A 23,559-nucleotide genomic window follows, 5' to 3' on the forward strand; every position below is an offset into this window, starting at 1 on the left:
TCAGGATGTACTGCTACATAATCAATCTTTAAAAAAAGCCTACAGTTAATGATGGAGAGCATCACTTCTCTGATCCCCAGGATGATGGAGCCTCAAGACAGCCTGTAACTCCCAAACCTTGGGCAGGAGGACTGGCATCTGTGGCTCCTCATAAACCTCTTCAGGAGAAGGAGTTTTAGGCAGCAGTCTCATTTGCAGCTCACATAATCTTCAGAGCCATCTCAGTGGGCCTGCTTTCTAGTGAGACCTATAGTCCACAATGAGCACCGGCTCAAAGCCAAACACTGCATATTGCAGTTCTGCACTAATGTCTAAATTCACAGATGCCTGCTTTGGTCAGTCATCTAATAGGTGGGGCTTTAGATCAGTGGGAGAGTCGACTTGCTTGCAGAAAAACCCTCCTAACAAAGAAAGAGATGGTTACAGGGCAATCTAAGACTATTTTGCCAACTTAGCCAGATGGAAAAAAAGGTGCAAGCCACCCTGCACTTTATCCCCCAGTTTAATACCTGTCTCCACCCGTGGGGCAGAGAAAAAAGTCACACTGCACACAGATAGACAGAGGGTGCACGTCGTCTCTTCTGCTGAAAAAAGAGTCTAATTGCTCTTAAAGAACAAAGATAAAATAAAAGGAGGAAAAGAATAATTGTAAACTGAAGAAAGGACAAAGAAAACCTTTATCTGTGGGTCCACCTGGAGAAACAGTATAGCAAGTTTCCACACAAAAAGTGTTTATAGGTTAATTAGAAACCACCGGGAATAAAGCTTACAAGGGAAATCATAGCAGAAGCTTAAGCCCAGCTGACATACTGGGTATGGAAGTTATATACAAACTCTACCTGCACACACTCATCAGGCTTTTTAAAGAAAATAGAGAGTAATGTTTTCAGACCATTCTAGCTAGTCTTGGTTAGCTGCATTTTCTTAATAATGCACACGCACACCGAGAACACGTTTCCTTTGTAATCGTGTGAACGTTATAAACTCATGTAACACTAGGGTAATTTAACTTAACTGAGCTCTTGGTTTCATAAAAAGTGTAACAGTTTCCTCCACTGTACTCTGTGGAGTAAGCCATTCAGTGGTACAATTTTCCACAATCCCAGCGTATAACTATTTCTATTCACAGTGTGAATACTAACAAAGGGACTTTCTGTGGATTAGTCTGAAGCTGTAAGTGGGTGCTGGGCTACTATGGAGACCATTTTAAATGATGAAATATTAGAAATGCAGTTACAGATATAAGACACTTAGAAGGACTGGCCAGCCGCCAGTATCAGTCATTTACCCTCCAGTCTGCCATTGCTGCCATCCTTAGATATGATAAAATTAAAGCTACTGGCTTATGTTAGACTTCCGATAATTAATTCACGCCTTATCGTCACAAAGTAGCAACATACAAAAAAATCAGTTCCATACAGGCGAGTGCTTTGGGTTTCCTCACACAACAGTACTTGACAGTCTACATTACCGCAGCTCGCAAGATTTCTATGCATGATGTCTTTACAAAGTGAATCCTGACTGTATGTGGTTTGGGCACATGAGCATCAGAAACAATTTAGAGTGGCTAATTTTGACTTCAAACGCTCTCTATGGAGAGCCATTCAAAAGCTGTGTATCTCGTCAACTTTGGAGAGGAGGGGAGAAGAAAAAAAGAGTTGGTAGATGTTCAGAGCCAGAAGGACTAAAGGCAAACAAGACTGCCTAAGTCAAACTCTTTCCAGATGTAACGCACATATGTAGAGAGAGACCGAGAAGCAAAGTGGGGTGCTTTCTACTTCTGTCTGTGACGTTCAAAAACTTAATAAATCTATTGCTAATAGAAGCCAAACACTCCCCCTTCAAAACACAGAGCAGTCACAGCATCAATTAATGGCACAATGTATAATAAACATAATTATACGAATAGACTGTCCCAAAGTCATAGCTGTCTCTGCACTCTTCTAGAAGTAGCATTTCTCCAGCAACTTGGTGCAGAAATGCTTCACATTTATTAACTTAAAAAGAAAAGGACGACTTGTGCCACCTTAGAGACTAACAAATTTATTTGAACATAAGCTTTTGTGAGCTACAGCTCACTTCATCACTTCATACAGCTCACTTCAAGCTTATGCTCAAATAAATTTGTTAGTCTCTAAGGTGCCACAAGTACTCCTTTTCTTTTTGTGAATACAGACTAACACGGCTGCTACTCTGAAACCATTTATTAACTTGTTTGCTTTCTGATTGTTGGATCTGTTTCCCACTCCCAAGGCACTTAGATTTATCCTTTTAGTTTAACACTACAAAGTAATCAAATCACTCCATTACAGTGGACAGACTTTAGGGGCCCTGAGGGAGTAAGGAAAAGCATCCCAATTTTCACTTATATCCTTCATGCTTGCCCTAAACTTTATATTTCACTCATCTACACCCATGGATTTTGAGAATACTGAATTTTAACTGACATGAGAAGTTATTTGAGGACATAGGACTTTCACTTGAAATTAAGGCTGATCTACCTTCTGGGATCTGTGACCACGATTCACTTCTGATAAAGACTAAAAGCCATTAATGCACTCACTTCTGCTTCAAGTCAAAGGCAAGTGTTGTTGCAACCACAAAAACATCCATCCAGAGCTATGTAAGGTTCAAGCCAACCAAGCCCATGAATAAGAAGAATAGGAGATGAGACAGGGAGGATTTCAAACTTTACCTATTCTACAGATTTGATGGGGGAGCGTAAGGGAAGGAGAGAGAAAAGAAAAAGTTCAGAGAGCCAACAACAATATGGATATTGAGCGAAGGACACTTCTTTGGGTGGATTTGGGGTGTCACTCTTGAGTACAGCTCACTGACAGTTCTATGTGATGAAATATTAGAAAAGATGCAGGTATATCATCCTCGGCGGCGAAAGGCAGAAAGAATCTTCCACATCACACAAATGCCAATGTCCCGCTGTTACCCAATGCAAATTTTTTTGTTTAAAATTAACCAGAGATTAAATAGTCCCATGTGTTTAAAAATAGCTTAAATGATCCACAATTAAAATACTTGGATGACCCCCAACATTATTAAAATGCAATATAGTTTATTTAAATTAGATTTTATTATTTAGACTCAAACCGAGGTGCTAAAAAGGTAGTCAGGTTTTTTAATCCCTCGTTGTGAAACAAATCTGAATGCAGCCTGTGATCAAATAATCTTAAAGAATTATGTTTTAGTGCATCAGCAATGTCAGGCATTTCAGAGCAGTAGCATCAACACCAGATATTTGCTGCTTGTAGTGAGTAACTTTGAAAAGGGAGGAACAAACATTCTTTTCTAATGAGTCACCATTTGGCAGCCACGGAACAAAACCTTCTGCCTGTGTTACTGACTACAGTACTGTACATAATTGTTTTTGCAGCCTGTGTGATTTTTTTTTTAAATCAACAGAGTTAATTAAGAAAATAAGTATCCTTAGAGAAGCAGACAAAACCCAAGTCCTTAACTGTGATCTACTAGGTTACTGAAATACCAGAAAAGTTCTGAGATTATTTCCATGCATAAATTCTGAGTTCTGAAAACTAGTAAAAGCAGAAGCAGCTGGTCATAGCAAAATGAAATTACCTTCAGTATGTATTCTGTATCTTTCTGTTAACCATACCAGATGGATATTTGATAGTTATTTTGAAACTATTATCTGACTGTATTGGGAAAAGGCTTCTAGGGTCTGAGTGGAACAGTACAAACTACAATATCCATTTAGCATGTTCACATAATCAAGTGTGGCAAATAGAACCTTGTGAAAACCTCAGCTGGTGAACAAACTATTATGATGTATTCCTGAAAGCGTGTCTCATTTCCCCACCCTTAGAGAGCTTTTTCTTCATTACTGCCTCCACCAAAGAGGAAGATACCAGTAAGCAACGTCCATTTAAAAAGAGTTCAACTTCGTTTATTTGGATCACTGGAGCCAAAGCATGGGTGTAACTGGAACACTCTGTTTGAAGGCTTCAGCTGTCACACTTTCTCTGAATGTTAAGTTTGCAACAAAGCTGACTTTACATAATGTTCGTATTTAGTAGGGTCCTGGTAATATCCTAGCAGACTTTATTTTTAAATATAAGTTTCAGACACGTGGAAGGTGCCAGACTTAAGGCATTGGAAAATGAAGACCTCAATTAATCATAAGCACTTTAATTAGTTAACCGTCACATCACACCCTTCAAGAATAGCATTAGCCCCATTTCACAGATGGGAAAGTGAATACGTCTGCACAGCATTTTAGAGCAAGCCTACAGCCTCGGCTGACAGACTTTGGCCCGTGGGACTTGCGCTAGCAGTCTAAAAATGGTTGTGTAGACAGAGCTTTGAAAATGCAGCTCGGTCTGGAGCTCGGGCTTTGAAGCCTAGCAAGGGGGTGGGTTTCAGAGCCAAGCCGCAACTTCAATGCGTTGTCTATACAGCTAATTTTTAGAGCACTAGAGCAAGCCAAAGTCCACCAACTGTGCCTGGGAAGCCTGTTCCAAAAATGCTGTGTAGATAGATATACCTTGAGAGGCTAATGCCTACTCTCCCAAACTGCGTCCACTAATTTTAGTTGCTTCCATTTTTTGGAGGTGTGACTTGAGACACCTACAGATAGATTTTCAGTGGTAGAGCACATGTGCAGCTCACCACCTCTGAAAAATCAGGTCCTAGGGGTCTCAAAGCTGAGAGCCCAGAACCTGAGGCAACCAAAATTAGTGGACACTTGAAAAAGGTAGTGAGAGCATTAGTCAGTCTCCTTGCTCATTCAGTCCTTGGCCTCTTTAAGACTGCAAACACAGGTGCCAAATGTCACAGGAACATCTGTGGCCACTAAGAACTGGAGTGGGACCTACAACTTGTTTCACATTAGCTATCAAACAGCCATGAAATATAACTTTTGGTTACTAGAAGACTCCGTATCTCATTACCAGTCTATTGAACCATCCAGTCCCTTACATTGATTGATTTTAATTTAGGTTCAATTTACCCTCAAATTAGGGGTTATGAGAGTAAATGTTTACAGTAACTGATTACACTTTGGGCTGGGGCTGGAGAATATAGGAAGAAGGGATTCCTGGAAATAATCCAATTTCTCTTCAGGACAAAGAGAATGATCCATCTCTTTCTATTATTTCTTTTGGCAATCCTGTCACTCCTGCCCCAACCCCGTGTGATGATACCATGTTACTTCACATCTTCAGTAGGGCCAGTTTCAGAGTCAAACCCTGCTGTCTTTACTCTGTCCTTATTTAGGGAAAGCGTCCTATCAACTTCAGTGAGAGAGTTTTGCCTGAGCAAGGACTGCGGGACTGGGCAGTCACTGGGTGTCACTGCACAACTCACATACATGACCCCAAAGCAAACAGTAACCTTTTGTTTCTGCTAGAAGTCAAACAGCAATATGTGAGCAATTATTTTCCAGCCATATGTAATAAATTACACTTTCAAAGTAACTTCACTAGGCCTGCTCAGAGGTGGTCAACATTAGGATGAGGAGATGCATAAAAAAGATCCAGCAGACAATACAGTTCTTGTCATACAATACTGCCAAGGTTAGAGAAGGCTATGTTTCTGCTGGGATAGCTAGACCCTCTCAATCTAAATGGGAAAACAAACAAACAAACAAACAAACAAAACCCTTCACTGTAAACATTACGGAGCACAATACATGAAAAGAAGAGATTCATAAATATGATTCATCACAAAAATCAGACTCATCACCTTCCTTCAGGACCATACCCTGTTCTCAAAGCACCTTTTTTGATGCCAATGTGAGTTTCACATACAGACTGAGGAAACTATACAGCCTTGTGTGTTGTTCCTCAGATTCTCTATTTAAAAAAAAAAAAAAAAATCCCATCTGGAAGAAACCCAAGCCATATTAAATGCTTGTTTGTTGCAATTAAGAAGACCTTTAAACGTCACCCTTATAAAAGCCTGAAATTCACCCAAAATTACTGAACGCATTAAAGCAGGACCATGCAGTACTTCTGGGGAAATATTTGCTGAAACGGTAAGTATAATTTTTCCCTAGCTATAAATCATTTCTATAACTCTGGCTACAAGGAGTTAACACCACCATTTACACTAGTGCCGTTGTATCATTAGAAGCAATAAGATTATGTACTATAATTCTAATGCCAGCACAATTATTTTAACACCGAGTGTGTCAGGTTTGACTCTATACCCCCTAAATTAATTTCAGAGTAGTGGCTAAATAAAATGGCATACTTCTTTGTGCTTTTGTTATAACATGCTCATGTGCAGCAAACTGTGAAGAAAATGTAGTAATTAGAGGTTAAATTAATCCCTGACAGACAAGCAGTTTAGTAAAACTGGGCTCTCTTCACAAAACATAGCATAAAGCTTGCCAGTCTTTCAGAATATGCACAAAAAACATGTGAGATTGGCAAGTACGTTACAACTGCAATCCAACCAAAGGGAGTAACATTCAAAAGTCAGAGTAAGTCTTCAAATAGCCCGTATTAACACCTAAATCTCATTTAAAACATGTGATATAGAAATCAATGCTATTGTTATTGTAGACACCCTGACTGCCTGATCAAGATCAACAACTTGAAACTAAAGAGCCTTACATGGCTTTATAATCACAGTATGATCAACCTCTAATATTAACAACTAGAAAGCTACCTTTCTGGTTCTGATTTTAATGTAGATCTTAAATACCAAAGCTCTACCTACTCCCTGCAAAATAAAACGTGTTGCATAATTCTGACAAATTAAATGGGTGTGGTTTGGGAGAGTTTAATTTTAAAAAATTCATAGGTATTTAATTCAAAGATGAGATGAACCTTCCCTGGAACGGAGTAAGGAAAAACCAATGCAAAATATAAGACACTTGGCCATACAATGTTGATACTCTTCACTAATGTGTGTGTGTGTGTGTGTCAAGTTCAAGTAAATATTTCTCTGACCGTCAGGACTGATATAAAACTGTCTTATTTTCAAGTCCCTCAAAATAAGGTTTCTACTTAGAGAGGGAAAGGCTGAGAAGCATTTATATTGCAAAAAGATCCACTGCTTTTACACAGCCATTCATCTCTCCCCAGTGCCTTCCATCCCACTTGGTTTACACATTACCTATGAAGGTGGAAGGTGCAAAAAAATAAAAAAACCTGCCTTTCCCCAGGGCTATCACACCGATGCCACTCAATAGATTGCCTGACATGGGGTGAAACAGTAAGACAGTTAACACCCTCCCCTGCAGAGGTAATCCATATCATGTCTGCAACAGACTGAACCTCCAGCTGTCTGTTCCTGAACTGGAGAGCACAACAGGCCGCTGTGGCTACATCATCACCAGGTAGATTCAAAAGAAAACATCTTACAATCAAAGCGAAGGAGAACTGTAGTCTCTCCGAGGTTCTTGGATCTACTTGGGAGTGCATTCGTATCACTGGACAGTCCTGAAATATCAGCTCATCAATGATTAATGAACTAGGACATGCTCCAGGAGGTACTTGGCAACTTTATCAACAAGGCAGCTCTGTACAAGTTCTTTGCCTGAGACAGGGAGACAAGAGAGAAGCAAGAGTTTGAAATGGTCCACCAGAAGGACCAGGTGTGTCATTGCTAGGGACACAATTTAACTAGTTCATAACAATATTTTTAGAGCTTGGACAGCTTGCGAAATAAATACATGATTTTTTGCTCACCAGCCTCCTGTCAGTAGCAGCCCTTTAATGGGTCAATACTCATCACTGGCTCATTGCACTGATTAAGAGGTAGTAGGAAGTCTCACCGCCCCAAGAGGAGCCAACGGGAGATGCAGAGGCTGCATCATGCCCTCTTGCTACATCCCTTTGTGAGCGTAGGCCTAGGGACAGCACCTAGCACAATGGGCTCCTGGTCCATGACAGGGACTCTGAGGTGCTACGGTCATACAAATAACCATAATAAGAAGTAATCCCATCTATAGCCAGAGCTAACCAGTTCTCTCAGAGCACAGGGGGTACAATTCAGTCTGGCCTTATGCAAGCTTACACCTCCTTCACAACTGCTCTCCCATACAAGGGCCAGCCAAAAATTTGACCCAAACGATGGTCTCCTCCAGCTTTCTCAGCCTTTTTCCCTTTCCTTTCCTCCAACAAGCAGCCATGAGAAGTGGGAATATGGCATTTCACACTCCCCTTCCTCAAGGACACAGGGCCTGATCTGTGAACCTTTACTCATGGGAGAAAATCACGGTCCTTAACATGCCGAAGTGTTACCAGAACAGGCCCACCAAGAGACAAAAGAACATTAGTCTCTCTGACAAAATACATTACCGAACGCAACTCATTTCATCCAAGAAGCACAATAATGTCACATGCTTTTTAGAAGAGTTGATGCGACCGCCTGGAAAATTCCAAACAAAATAAACCATCTTTTCCTCTGCTTTGTTTCCTTTCCCTCCATTTTTAATTTATTAATTATTATTATTATTAAGGAGATTTACATGGGGGATAAAGAACTTTAATTTTTAAGACCTTTCTAGTTAACCCCATCTGAATGCATTACTCTCTGTGACAATGCAACTGGTTGCTTTGAAAATGATGAGGTCATACATAGAGAACTATGATGCCAATTCTGCTACCTTTACTCACATCGAGAGATACCTTCATCCTGAATTAAGGTGGCACAATCTGGCTCTCAGGGAACTGCAGGTGACAAATATCCAGCAGGAAAGAGGGAGATACGGTGAAACCGTTAAATAACAAAGCATTTGGTACTCCATGAAAAGTGCTCCCAATGATAAAAAGCAAGAGAAATACAAAAAGGGATGTAAATGCTGATTGTTTTGCAAAGTTTTCCTGAAGCTGTCAGTAGCTTGAAGCAAGGCAAAGAAAGCCAGAGCAGTTTTACTGATTACCAGCAATGTAATCAATAAAATATTATGTACATTTGCTACCTCCACTCAAAATAAAGAAATATTTCAATTTAACATACAAGGAACTCAGATACCACAGTGATAAGTGCAGTATAAGTTGCCTAGTTAATTTGAAGCAATGACCTTTTTGACCATGCAAATCTTATGTGTTTAACCAAGATAAAACTCTTAATGACCATACCAAAGTATCTTCTACATTTGGCATTCTAAGGCAATTTTCTGAAGTTCCCCCTCCAAAGTATCTGGCAAGAAATGAAGTGCTGCATAATTTTAGGGCTCAACATCTGAAAAAATTAGAACAGTCTCAACTATTCTTTGAGATGTATAAAAGAACAGTTGAAAAACTTACAGTTGACTGGTGCTACCTAGGTTACTCGTCAATAGCACTGAAACTGGTATATTATTAAGAGAGGTGTATGATGGGAATTGGTTTATTGTGCTGATCCATAGTAACCAGCTCCTGTTCGTCCATCATTTATCTCTCTCACCAGCGACATATGGGTTTGTCTATTCACACTCTCAGCATTCTATCTGCTCCAACAAACAGTCAGCCTTTTTTGCTTGGATGAAGAGATTTTTTTTTAGTTACATCCATTCTGTGCGTATCAACATTTATGGCAGCCAGATAATTGCCAAAGAGCTCAAGGGGATAAAAGCTACCTCTTTATAACAAACACCCCCTTAAAGAAATCAATATTGATATAAAACATTTTAATGCAAAGCTTTGGTGTATCTTCTGCGTCCTTCAGTGTGAAATACATTTTTCTAAATGGCAAGTCAGAGAACATTGGACAGAAAGCCTTACTAATGAGTTAAAATACTGCTCTCCCCACAGAGGCTGAAAATTAGCAGCATACAATATTAATCATTCCTTAAATAAGAGAGTGGCAAATCTGTCAGATATAAAGAGGTTTCTTTGGAAATGTGCCATCGTTATTTCAATTGATTTAACTATCTTTATCTGAAAATCATACCAATTACTAATGAATCGTAACTTACCAGCACCTTCATCTAAAGGTTTCATGTTGCTGACAACTCACAAATGGCCAGCAGATAGGAACAATGAAAACTTTGGGATTTTCCATTTCCTTTCGATTTAAAAGCCTCAGCCAGCTTCCTACTTCTCCACGGCTCTGCTCCCCGAGGTTGCATAAATCTAATTACCCCACTCTTTGCAAGATTTAAATGATCCTTCTACGGCTATTTTTTTTGAAGTTATTTTTAAAGGTAACTTTTCAAGGAACGTGGAACATTTATCGATCAAATGATTGGGAACTCTCAAGTTGTAAAATATTTAGCCTTCTTAATTTACTGTTCCCACTGTCCTTCACCTCTCCCTCCAATTGTTTGTTACAGTCATTGCAGCTAGTTTCCAGTTAGGTCCCAATCCTGCAATTAATATCCCCATGGGTTGACCCTTGTTCCTGCAGAGCTCTGATTGCAGGACTGGGATCTTTGATTATAAACCCTCTAAGGCAGTAACTGCGTCTTCCTGTGTGTTCAGACAGTGCTTAGCACAATGGCTCTCTTACCCTGACTGGGATCTCTGGGTGCTACCACAATATAAGTATTAAGTACAGTGGTCACAATGGAATATTAAGAACATTTCACTGAAAGATACCCAATGCAATGTATTTATAAGGCACCTCTTATATCTGTGCACCGAGAAGCCATAAGAGGAGTGATATTTTAACTGGTGCCAGTAATGACTCTTCCAAGAAACAGTAATAGCTACCTTCACTCTTCAAAGTCTAAAGAATTACTCAGTTTCAAGGATTTAAAAGTGGCGTCGTGTAAATATTTGCCCTTCTGAGTTTGAATTATTTGTTGCAAGGATTTTTACATTTTATTTTTTGTAATCAGAAACCCAGTTAGAAAAGAACAAGATTTGCTTTGGGCTGCTCAGCGATAAACATTAAACAGCTTTTCACTCACTGGAGAGAGGAGCTGTTAACTGCATATCACCTGCTTTACGATACATAGTATTTGTTTTTCATCCCTCAGCAACAGACTATTTCCTGGTTGAGTTTAAAAACTCAGTGACGTTCCTGTTTCAACCCACACATCTGTGTCACTGTCAACGTCAGTGGCAGGAAAACATTAGAAGTCACCCTTTGCTAATGGTTTCCTAACATGGAATTTCCTTCTATCTCCCTCAACCCACCTCCTCCCTCCAGCCAGACACATCTTTCCCAAATTGCTTTCTTTTGCCCTTCCAAACATATGGCACAAAGAGACAACTGAAAATGGTCACTGCCAGAACAGGGAGATTATGATTATTTAAGACGATAGAGTAACTTATTCAAACTACTCTTGCCTGCCTTTGACTTAGAAGCGTGTATGTATGTGTGTTCAACCAGCCTTTCATCTGCGCTTCTCTTATACAAAACACATATGTTTGTCTTGCAAGCATCTGGCATCCCCCATCACAGTATTAGTGCCTCCCACCCCTAATATTATACTTGTAATCAGCTTTCTTACATAAATGTATAGGAAAATATATTCTCATGCTCAGTGTGTGGGCGTGTTGGGCTGGGGAGCATGCCAATAACTAGTAAAGCAATATGTGAGCCCATTACTTTTCCCCCTGTTGAGAATATGCTATTTAGTATGCAAACTATGAGCACCTAGAAAAAAAAGAGAGAGATGTTTCTTTAAGGGGAAGAGCTGATTAGCTGCTCTTGCTGGCAGCAAACAGCTGGTCAGTCGGGCAGGTTCAAGGCCATTTCAGCTCCCTCTCTTTTGGAGGCACCATATGCTCCATCTCTCACATCAGCAGCTTTATTTTCCAATAATCTTGCTCCAGAAGGGAAGCAACAAAGGAGGCGAAGGAGGGGAGAGCCCACGTTCTACACTTGGCTTATTATTTGCCAGTGTCAGTTTTGTGTGTGGACACGCTAGCCTTCCTCTCAGCCTGGGCTAAAACCAGGGAAGGGGAAAGGCACCTGCAAATGCTTTTTGCCTCCATTTCCTACTAGCAAGCCGATTGCAAGGGGAAGGGAGGAAGAATTCCCACATTAAGGTAAAATGATTTCGGTGGGCTGGGGGAAGGGGGTGTCTCACTTCTGGCTGCAATAGATAATGCACTCATTCAGGTCCCCCCAGGCCTTCAGGGGCAGTTTTTCTCCTTTCTCCAAGCCCTCTACCTGGGAGACAGGCATTAGGAATTAACCAGGGATTAGGGGCTAACCAAAGCAACAGGAACATTATATAATAGGTGACATATTTCCTCCACCTTGCTCAGTTTAACCCCCAGCTTTCTCCAGGGTGTTGGAAAGCTCTGTGGGGGGGTTTTTCAGCCAACAGCTCAGAGGGGGAGAGAATCCTAGAATATCAGGGTTGGAAGGGACCTCAGGAGCCATCCAGTCCAACCCCCTGCTCAAAGCAGGACCAATCGCCAACTAAATCATCCCCGGCCGTGCTGTCGCAACCGGCAGCAGGAAGGAAGGAGGCGAGGGGTCCACACCAGCGCGTGACACGAAGCTTTGGAGTCGCCGCTGGTTTGCACGGATCCTGGGCTGCTCCGCGTGCCAGCGAGCGAGCGCGCCCCTGCAGCGGCAGGAGCGGGGAAGGCGCCCCCTGTCCCGCGCACGCTCTGGCTTGCACAGCGGGGATTGCTCCAGACGCAGCGGGGAAGGGACCAGACACACTTAATCTCCACATTTGCAGCTCGCAGGCTGGGGAGGCACGACAGAGAGGAGGAAAGGAGGGGTGGGGGGGTTATTATAGAGGTCACCCCCCGCCCCGCCCCGTGGTAGAGAGGGAGGCTCCTCGTCCAGCAGCGATGCAGAAACTCCCTGCAGAGCCACGCGGGTGCCTGAAGGGCTAATCTGTTTGAGACGGGAAGATGCAAAGTGGCGACGGGAGCCTGCAAATTGCAAAGAGGGAATTAGAGCCCTGATCATGTTAGACAGCGACTGGGCGTCCCAGGCTTCCCTGCAACCTATAAATCTCCAGTTACAAACGCTAGGCTCGCTGCAGAAGCGGCTCTGTCTGCCCTAGTCCCCCTCCCTTCGCTCTGCTGCTAGGCTCGTGGAACACAAAAGCCGCTTTTTAATGTATTGTTCCAGGAACGGGGGCGGGAGGGGGGGAGGACGGCCTGAAAGCAACCGAAAGCCCGATTCCTTCCCCGGGAACTGCCGTTCCCCCTCCCGGGAAACCTCCCAGTCACCCCTGGTTACAAACTCGCCCGCCCCCCCTAACGCAAAGAGGCTGCAAATTGCAATATCCCCAGCCCTGCCCCGCGGCACCCCGGGGCCAGGAGACCAGGCAACGAGCAGGAGCCAAATAGCACCCAGACCAACCCCCCCCCCCGCAGCAACTTCCAAGGGGGTCCGGACAACGGGACGTGGGGAGATAATTGCTGGGGAGGGGGGTCAAAGGAAAGCGAAGGGAGGAAGGATACCACATCGAGACTGCAGGTTACAGGGGAGACAGGGAAGCGAGACAGGGAGCTGCTTGTTTACCCTGCGACTGCCTTAAACGCGGCTCTTAATCAGAGGCTGAGAAACCAAAACAGTTTAAAAACGTGAGTCAGCATGCATTTTATTTTAAAAACAGCCCCCGTCTCTCAGAGAGTCACACACTCCGTTTGCACCATCTCGCCTCACTCTGGGGCCACTCCTGTTTACACACACACACACACCGCGCTTTATATTGAAGGGGGTTCGATTTTGTGCTGCAAACTCTCGGAAGGAATAACTCGAGGGCTCCTGATGCTCTCAGTTGGGTCTTTTGTTCAAATCCTGCCGGCAAAGTGTGCACTTTGCACTCCAGAAATAACCACAGACTTTTCTGCCAGCAGAACAGACACACGCACGCACCCCTCAGCCTGTGTGTGACACCTTGCGGGGGGAGTCCCCTTAAAAGGATGGGTTTTATTCGTCCATGTCTGTTTGATCTAAGTTTAAACCGAAAGCCCCCAGTAATTAGACTAAAACAAGCCTTCCTGTACTGCTCTGTTTACACGGGGATACTACAGCTCTGAGGGCTGAGTGTATTGGCAGTTTTCTAATCCTATTAGTCTCTGTGCAGTCAGCATTTAATCTAGGATAAAAATCAGACAGCAGCTACTTCCTTTCCGGACGGATTTCGAGACACATTTCATGATGAAATAAAATAATAATAATAAAGTCCCCTTTGCATTAATCGTCTCAGCCCGGTGCCAGGGTGCAGGCAGCCGCCAGAGGCATTCCTATCTGCATTTGTACTCTCGCTGCTGGTGTTAGCAGGGAGCAGGATCTCAGATCATGAACAAACCAACACGGCGCATTTGTCTAAGAAATAAAACTATTCCGGGACCTTGGACACATTCTCGGACTGAACCGACCGATCAGAGAGAGAGGAAGGGGAGGAAAGTGTTGGAGGCTCCTCGCTCTTTTGCCAGGCAGCTGCTTCCCAGCCAGACACAGGAGCAAATCTCCCGGAGTTTCAAATCTCTCTCCTGCCACACACCAGCCTGTCCCACTTTCTTTTTTTAAAACCAGACAATCGCAGGGATCACCTCGGTTCAGCACCATTTTAGACACCCACAGACCCCAAGCAGCAGCTGCCCTTCCAGACTGACACCCGCTTACCAGCAAGGAGCGGGTCCAGTCTTCTCACCAAGTTCCCTGGTTTCTTTTAAATTTTGAAAATCCCAGCCGTGGTTTTACAAAGATAAACTAGCAGAATAAAGCCAGCACAAGGTGGGCACTTCCAGGGACCACGCCTGAGAACTTTACAATGCCAGGCTCAGAGGCGCTCACATTATAAACTGCACTAAACCTGGGCAGGCAACTATTTGGATGCGAATTAAGCCCTTTTAAATCAACTACAACTTCTCCGGTTCATATCAATTCCACATGCTACTTACTGGAATATGTGGCTCCATGACCCGCTGGGAAACCAGAAGCATCTTGGGACTGGTGATCAACCAGCTGTTAGATCCACTTTGGCTGTATTTAACGAAACCACGCAAAGCAAAACACTCTAAGATTGTTTTCTCCTTTTAGGTTCCAGGCAAGTTCATCCTGGCGTTGCAGTTTGCTAATGATTCACTGTCTGTCTCAATCTGCTCACTACATTTCCATCAACCCACAGCTTCCTCACTTAGAAGGTGGAGTTTGTGGGGTTTAAGTTACTGATAGGCATATCTAACTGCTGTGTCACTCAAAGAGGAGGAGACACACACACACACTCTCTCTCTCTCGCACACACACACACAAACCACTCTAGCCTTAAAGGGGAAGTGTCACTTTCTTTTCCCTTTTAGAAACTGGATCCAAGGAATTATTTGTTCAGTGCATGGAGGCAAATAATGATACAGTCTCTATGCACCGTACTTTTACATGCAAAGATCTGCTTAGCATTTTTATCACCTTCTCCTGGATGTGCAATTTCATTTTGGGTAAAAAGGTAGGGTAATTTACAGATATACAGGGAGTGACTGGAGCTTTATTTTTTTCTTCAAATCGAAGGATACAAATCAGTTAAAGGAGAGCATAACGCATGATTTGTAAAGATTTTTAATCCTAAAAATGGCGATTTCCTGGCTCTTTCTGCTATTCTGGCTAAGATATTTAATAGGAGAATGTTCAAATAAGGGTTAAACTCACCTCCCATAGGTGAACCCAGGTTAGTAGTAAAGGAATGGTACAGGTGCCTCCTATGGTGCCACCTGGGTGTACATTTATTTAGATAGATACAGATCCAGAGCTGCCCAAAATCAGGACGCTTCTCTTATGGTTGTAAACGTGCTAGTCGCAAAGTGTGATTTCTGAATATTAGCGTTGACAGAATAGCCACTGCAGCTGAGGGGCTGAGATTTTCTTCTGATCTCCTCCTGGAATGTGCATAAATTACTCGGCATAGCAAGTTGCAGGCAGTCAGGACAGCATACTGAGTTCACAAATAATTGTGAATATAATCTCATTCCATTACCTTCCTAAATCACCATAATGTTCACTCCTGTACTGATACCTCGGAGACGCTAAAAAAACCTCTTTTCTTGATCCATTGGCCTAATGGGTGAGATGTGGAAATACAGTAGCACCATGTGAGAAGCACCCAGAGGTATTCCAGTTAGTTACTTTACAGAGCGCTGTCCCCAGGTTGTGTGTGTTGATTTAAAAATGTTAAAAAAACTATATTGAGGACCATCACTCGATGACAGTCCTTTTTCTTCATGCCTTTTGAATGTGAATATTAAGATTTTAATCTAAATTTTTTACAGACCATGTTAATTTTTAATTTCTAATAAAATGTCTTTTTTTTTAAGAGTGAGACAAGAAGAAGAGCTCTGTGTAAATGGAAAACTTGGCTCCCTCACCAACAGAAATTGGTCCAATAAAAGATATTACCTCACCCACTTTGTCTCTCTAATATCCTGGGACCAACACAGCTACGACACTACAAACAACATTGGAGGATATCTTTTTTTTTTTTTTTATCGCTTCTACTGGAAATTGGAATAGCAGTAAATTATACCCATCAAGAGAGGTCTGCCCTTAAAATTAAGAAGAAAATAGAGAAAGTGTTATTAATAAAACCCAAGAACTACTTTGGCCAAATAAATATGAGGAGCCAGACTCTGGCCTAGACCCTATGATAGTTCTAACACTGGGCATCCTCAGTTCCCATTTACCTCATGTCCCAGTGAAATTATCCTGGCTTCACTGAGGATGAAATTGCCCTTATTTGTTTACATTTATAGTTGGAAGTTTCTAAAACAAAATAATAATGAATACCTTCAAAAGTTTGATCATGGCACCTGAATGAAGCAGGCTCTCACTCTCCTTAGGTGAAACCCCCAGTTTTATGGGCTGGATGCATCAACAGACTTCATGATGATCCCACATTCCTGAGCATTATTTGTGTTATTTTAATTGCTTTTTGTTTGACAGTGTCCTACTTGTTTGATAGAATTTGTTGACTTGTCTTGTGGATCTTTGAGAGTTACCATGGCATTATGTAGTATTTTGTATATTGTACAAGAAGTAAAATAATTTAATAACAAACTGTAGCACTGTAAAAGGTCCTAGATCGGGGTGGCCAAACGTACTGACCCCCCAAGCCACACATGATAATCTTCAGAAGTTTGAGAGCCTGGGCACCTTTCGGGACTCGAGGCTTCTGCATTGCGGGAGGCGCCTGCCCCACTTCTGTTGAAGCTTCCCCATAGGTGCCATCTTCCTCCGGGCCTGGAGGGTGCTCAACCCCTGCTCTGGCCCAAGCCCCCACCCCATCCCACCTCTTCCTGCCACCACTCTGCCCCAGGCCACGCCCCAACTACCACTTCCTCCAAGTCCCCACCCCCACCCTGCCTCTTCCCACCCCCGCCCTGCCCCCGCTCGTCCCCCTTCCTCCCAGAGCCTCCTTCACACCACAAAACAGCTGATTGTGGTGGGTGGGAGGCACTGGGAGGGAGAGGGAGGAGTTGATCAGCGGGGCTGCTGGCGGGCAGGAAGCACTGGGGGGAAGAGGGGAGCTGGCTGCCAATGGGTGCTAAGCACACGCTAATTTTTTCCCTTGGGTGGAGCATCCACAGAGTCAGCGCATATGGCCCTCCCCACTGGGCAGAAGCCCCAAGCCCCACCACCCCACCTCAGGGCAGAAGCCCCAAGCTTCCCCCCCACACTCCCAGTCTGGTAGGTGGAGAATGCAGGGCGGGGGGACAGACAAGAGGGGCTCTGCAAGCCACATTTGAACTGTAAAAGAGCCACATGTGGCTCGCAAGCCATGGTTTGGCCACCCCTGTCCTAGAGTCATAGTTTTCATAACTGTGAAAACTAAAGACTGGTGAAAACCTGGCCATGCTGAAGTCAATAGCAAAACTTTCTCTCTGGGTGTGTCTGCACTGCAATAAAAAACCTGCGGCACCAAATCTCAGAGCCCAGGTCATTGGACTCAGTCTAAAAATTGCAGTATTGACATTTGGGTGGGGGGGAGTCTCAGAGCCCTGGCTCCAACCTGAGCCCTAACATCTAAACTGCAATTTTTAGCCCTGCAGCCAGAGCCTCATGAGTCTGAGTCAGCTGACCCAGGCCAGCTGCACCCATGCCATGGGTCTTTTATTGCAGTGCAGACGTACCCTCAGTGGTGCAGGATTCCAGCCTCCCATTATGCATTGATTGGGTCCACCATAGGCAACCTGCTGACAGTCCTAGCAAGGTGCCTCAATCTCATTCTGGAAAACGGTGGTGGTTTTGTTTCTGATAGGAAATTCTAGAGGCATCAAGATTGTTGCTATGGGCCATTAAGTCCTTGGTCTTTTTGCTGAGATTGCCAACAAATGTGCCAATTGCACAGATGGTTTTCCTGAGGTGGGCACCAAACACAGTTCTGATCAGCAGGGATTCTCCCTTTCTTACACAGTTTTACAATTGTTCGTCATATTTCCTTTAGCATATTTATCCCAGATATTCTGGAGAATGTGTGACTTATTCAGTCTGTTTTACAAAACCAAAGTCCTTTCCACAGTGACAGACTGAGATGTCAGACTCAAAACCTGGAGTCTGGGAAATGTGCAGTTAGGATAAATATATTTTGAAAAAAATAATGGTAATCAAATAGAAGAAAGAGGAAGTGCACAGAAATGTGCTACATATTACTCATCATTTTGAAATAACTGAACCCAGCCGTCTTTATCCTGGAGATTTTGAAAAGCTGATATCCTCTCACATTGCCTTAAAGGCAAACTGTTCATAACCATACATTACAATATTGTGCTAAATAAGTGCCTGGCTTATTCAACTGAAGACAGGTCTAGAGATTGTATAGTGGAGTTGTGTGAGTATCAGGCATTGTCAAATGAGGGATCCAAGTGCTGTAGAGACTAAAAACGCTAACATCTCAAGTAGGTGCAAACTGAGCATATTAAAGAAGGTGAAAGCCAGGTCAGCACTACTGATAATGCTGTGCACTGCCACTGGGGAGAATCATATTCAGTTCCCAGCCTGGTTCTGCTGTTCCTGAGGTCATTAAGGGCAGCGGAGGTCCCAGCAGGTGGGGATCCCTCCACAGCATGGTGCGGGGAAGTGTCTTGAAAAGCAACTGCCCCAAAGTGTTCTCAGCAGTATGGATGGACCGAAGGGAACTCTTGCCAGTCCGTGGTTGGAAGGTTGTTTGCCATAGCTAGAGCAGTATGAAGATTTTACTAGGCAAAATACACCTGGCTTATTTACAAACCGGAAGCTTAGGTGAGGTTCGCTGACAGACTCACAGACTTCTGTGCTCCAAAGTCACACAGGAGGAAAACGTGAAGTTTGGCGGTTCTGCATGGTCTTGACCTGGAATCTGGAGAAACTCAGTGGTTTCAGCTGAATTTCCCATTGAGGTTGTGTGTTTGCTGGAACCTGAAACTCAAAGCTAAATTCAAGGGGAGTGAAACCACATGAAGTGAAAAAAAATTTTGCATGAGTCCCTGCAAACCAAACCTCCTGAGTTTCCCCCAACCCTAGCTACAAAGCAGTGCCTTATCGGGTGGGAGTGAGGAATAATGTGTGGGGGGAGGGGAATTAGGCAGGATGCCTTGGTGCTCACCCCAGGATGGTGACAAGGTCTGGTTACAAGGTCTGGCATGAACGGAGGCTTAAAGGAAGGAGAATGGGGTTGTGGTACAAAAACTGTTCCTATGATGAAAGATGAAAGGAGAACACAAAAGAAGAGAACTAGGATTGGTTTTGAAGCAACAAAGATGGCTTGGTTTTACAGGAACATAGGAATTGCCATATACTAGGTCCGACCACCAGTGGTCCATCTAATCTGGGATCTTGTTCCTGACAGTGGGCAGTGGCAGATGCTTCAGAAGAAGGTGCAATGACCACTGTAATGAACAACTATGGAATAACCTGCTCTTAGAGGAAGCTTAGGAAGCTTTTTTCCTAAACCGAGGCAGTTAGTAACTGGCTTTTGTCCTGAAGCATGAGGGCTAATACCCCATGTCCATTGTTTTACCTTAACATAACTGGCTGGGTTTTCTTATGCATACAAAATTTTAATCCCCATCTGGAACCTGCTAAGCTCTTAGCCTCAACAATATTTGGTGGCAGTGAGTTCCACATGTTAATGAGGCATTGAGTTGTATTTTCTTAGCTCAGATTTAAGTTTATTTAATTAGGTGTCCCTTTCCCTAGTTAAATCACATAGAAGATATTTAAAAATTAGCTGAATTATTTTTCTGAACTGCATCCATAAACAGTTTTAATTTTCTCCGTAATGCTTGTTGCAGTAAGCAATTTTTTCAAAGTACTCTGGAAAAGAATGTGACATTGTTAATATACTGATTCTAATTTTCCTGAGAATCCCTAAATTTGGAAAAATAGAAGGCTTTAAGAAAAAAAAACCTGTGTTAGTGAGCAGTTAATTAAAGGGCTTCAGAATGGTCTTCATTGATTTGGACATGAAACAAGAACACAGTTGATGCAAGTTAATTTTTCCTCAGTAGATCATTATTTAACATGAATGTCAGCACAACAATGGCATAGGTAAAGTCACCAAAGAAAGGAGTGACATGTTATCTGTTTAAATGGATGTGCAAACTGGTTTAGGGAATTACATAAATCAAAGTGAATGCCATTTTGTCTTCTGCACAGAATAAATAGTCAAAGGTCTAACCAGAGCTTCTGTGCTTTTGAGTAAAAGGAGATGCTGATACAACTGACCATTAGTACTGTTCTTACAAAAGGCACATTTTCAGTGAAATGATACAGGATATAAGTATGTTACTTTTAACTGTGTATAGATTTAATTCAAGTTGTTAATTACTGGGTGATTGCCAAAGACTTGTTCCAAATGAAGCTATTTTAATCTTAAGTTTTTTAAAAAAAGATCAATCTATTGTTGTTCATAGTTAGGGATCTGACCTTGCAGACACTTATGCATGTGCTTAATATCAAGCACATGAATATTCCCACGGAAGTTAGCAGGACTATTAAAGTGCTTAAAGTTAAGTATGTGCATATGTGTTTTCAGGGTCAGCGTCCTAGTGATCAAAGGCTTGCTTACGTAGAGGGAAATCCTGGCTCCATTTAAATCAATGGAAGTTTTGCCCATGTGAAGCGACAATCAAAACTTGAGAAATCTGCCCAGAATTATTCACCACAAGCAAAATCGTGCTGCCGTCACGCAGGCAAAAGCTCTTTATGATGTCCATGGAATTTTGCCTGAGTAAAGGCTGCCAGGTTTGGCCCAACATTGTTTCCTCCCTTCTTACCTGCAATTATGTCACATACAGGGCTCCGACTGAAGTCACTGGAGTTTTGGGTTCAGATCAGTGGCATGCGCTGTAAATAGCAGTGCTGTAAAGGACAGTAAATCCTTTATGTGCCTTCTTCAAAGGCAAAATATTCCACAGAAAGACTGAATTATGACTGACAGATGATAGAAATGTCTTTGTAAAGGAGATATTGCCATCCCAATTCCAATGCTCTTGCAGCTCGTAAGATTTTCCATTAAAAAAATAAAATGTTACAAGTGAATGGTGGCATCATGTTTCATGGCTGTGTTGTTAGCAACAAAAATACATTGAAAACATTGACTAATTAATGGCCTTTCTCCAGTTTTGACTTATGCGCGCACACCTTCTCTCTTGACTTGTGATATGTGCGTCATACACGGCTGCTGTGCATAGTGCACACTGGATCTTGGACTTTGTTATGCAGGATGTACAGGCATAGGTCAGCATGTCGGAAGGGTTTCACATTATTATTATTTATTATATGTATTACTGTAGGACCTAGGAGTTCCAGTCATGGACCAGGCCCCCATTGTGCTCGGGGCTATATGAACACAGACCAAAAAGGCCCTGCATTTTCCCATTGGCTTCATTTAGAGGCCCAGAATAAAACCTTCTTTTCCCCTGATACACACAAGTGGCAATGTACACAGAAATACACAGGCACAATTTCCACAAGCCTGGATGTCTGTCCACATAAGATGCCTCTTCTACAAGCATTACACTCTGAAGAAGTCCTGCATTTCTCAGTAGCTGTAGTTTACAGGAACCAAATGGGCAGAAATGCACTTTCCAGCCCAAGAAAACGGGCATCAGGACAGCAGGTGACGTTGTAACTGTTGTCAACTGCCAGCTTTCCATGTTAATGATGTATCCTGTGTAATGTGATGCCTTGATCTGAATCATATATTTACATATCATTCAGATCAGGGCACATGGATGCCACAATGCAAAAGGATTTAGTGAAAAAAGTAACATGCCATATTCACAGCTACACAGTGCTGTATGTATATATGTGCAATGATCATGGATTCTGAGGCCTGATTCAGAGCCGACCAAAGTCAATTTAAAGACACCTATTTTCTTCGATGAGTTTTGGCCAGGCTCTACCTGAGGATAACTGCATCAGTCAAAACATAAGTTCAGCTTTAATTTTATACTGACTATTTTTGGAAGAAAGGAATATGCATGGTTTCTGCCTTTTGGGGACGGGCAGCCTTTTCTGGGCATTTTCAGTTCCATTTCTAGTATGTTCATCTACTTAATGTAGCTGGCACCACCTTTAGGGTATGCCTTGTTTCTTTAGTATGCCTCTACTATTTTCACACAAGTTACAAGGCAAAGTTGCATTCTGCATCCCAGGGTAAATGACATGAACATCCATAAACTACATGATGGTAGAATTGTCCCTAAGCTTTAAAGTCATAAAACAAACATGACATTTATTTCCCTTTTTTGGGAGAGTCTTTGAATTAAATGTAGAAATTACACTTTGCACACTTATCAAGAAAATCCAAAATTGTGCACAAAACCTCAACTTTTCTGTTTATTAAAGGAGAGCACCTTTTGGGTTGATCTCTAATAACACAGATATTTTGCCAGCATTGGTTAGTGATTTACTAGAAATTATTGATTTCAAACCTTAGTTTCCCAGGGCTGCTAAACATATCCTGTCATCTGGGATATGCATCCATCTACTAAAGGCCGCAGCCAGTCTAGTATGAAAAGCGTATGTTTTCTCCACTAGTGTCAGCTCTGTGGCAATGAACGTACAGCTCTACTTGCTTTCAATACATGACTTTCGAGTCATGGTCATATGCCTAGCACAATATCAATATGGTTTAATTGTGGGATACTGAAAGAATTGCCACATTTTTGTTGTGAAACAAATTAATAGGAAATCACTGTTATGAGAAATCCTCAAATAAAGAAAACCACACTAAAATATTTCACAGAGCATCTCAAACTTTTAAAAAAAGTTTTCGCTTCTTTATATCTCAAACTCATTCAGATTCTTCCATCCTTAGAATAAATTTAATGCATGGTGCAGCCATCTATAATCCTGTCAGCACAACAGGAGCCAGGTATTTCAATACCTGGTACAGATGAGATGCTTAAACAGGATTATTTGTGCTCAATAGGTGGAATTTAAGCACCTCTGTCATATGGATCAATTATTTTTAAGTTATGCATCGTACAAAAGAAAATATATGCCAGGGATAAGAACTTTTTGTTCCTGAGAGCCAAGGAGTAATATCTGATTGGGCATTCCTTGGCTAATGGTCTTAAATATCTCCTGCATTCTCCTCTCTCCTTGCTCTTGGTCTCTACTGTGTCCACTCAGCCAGTGTTCACCTCTGTCACTGCCCTTCCCTCACTTACTCCTTGTTCTCCCCCTCTAAACATTCATTCACATGATCTTCCTTTTGTCCACCTAACTCCCCTTCCCCAATATCTCTCC

General features: G+C 42.5%; 1 protein-coding gene across 1 annotated transcript in view; it reads right to left on the reverse strand.

Annotated features, from left to right (window-relative positions):
- MAMLD1 (mastermind like domain containing 1) overlaps positions 1–14,948 on the reverse strand; it is a 95,775-nt gene extending 80,827 nt beyond the window's left edge. The window contains exon 1 of the mRNA XM_077826957.1: positions 14,739–14,948. Within this exon, the coding sequence (XP_077683083.1) occupies positions 14,739–14,780 (42 nt within the window). The 5' untranslated portion in view covers positions 14,781–14,948. The remainder of the gene's footprint in view (positions 1–14,738) is intronic.
- Between the last annotated feature and the right edge of the window lie 8,611 nt (positions 14,949–23,559).

Source organism: Eretmochelys imbricata, chromosome 9 (genome assembly GCF_965152235.1).
Source record: "Eretmochelys imbricata isolate rEreImb1 chromosome 9, rEreImb1.hap1, whole genome shotgun sequence".
NCBI lineage: Eukaryota > Metazoa > Chordata > Testudines > Cheloniidae > Eretmochelys > Eretmochelys imbricata.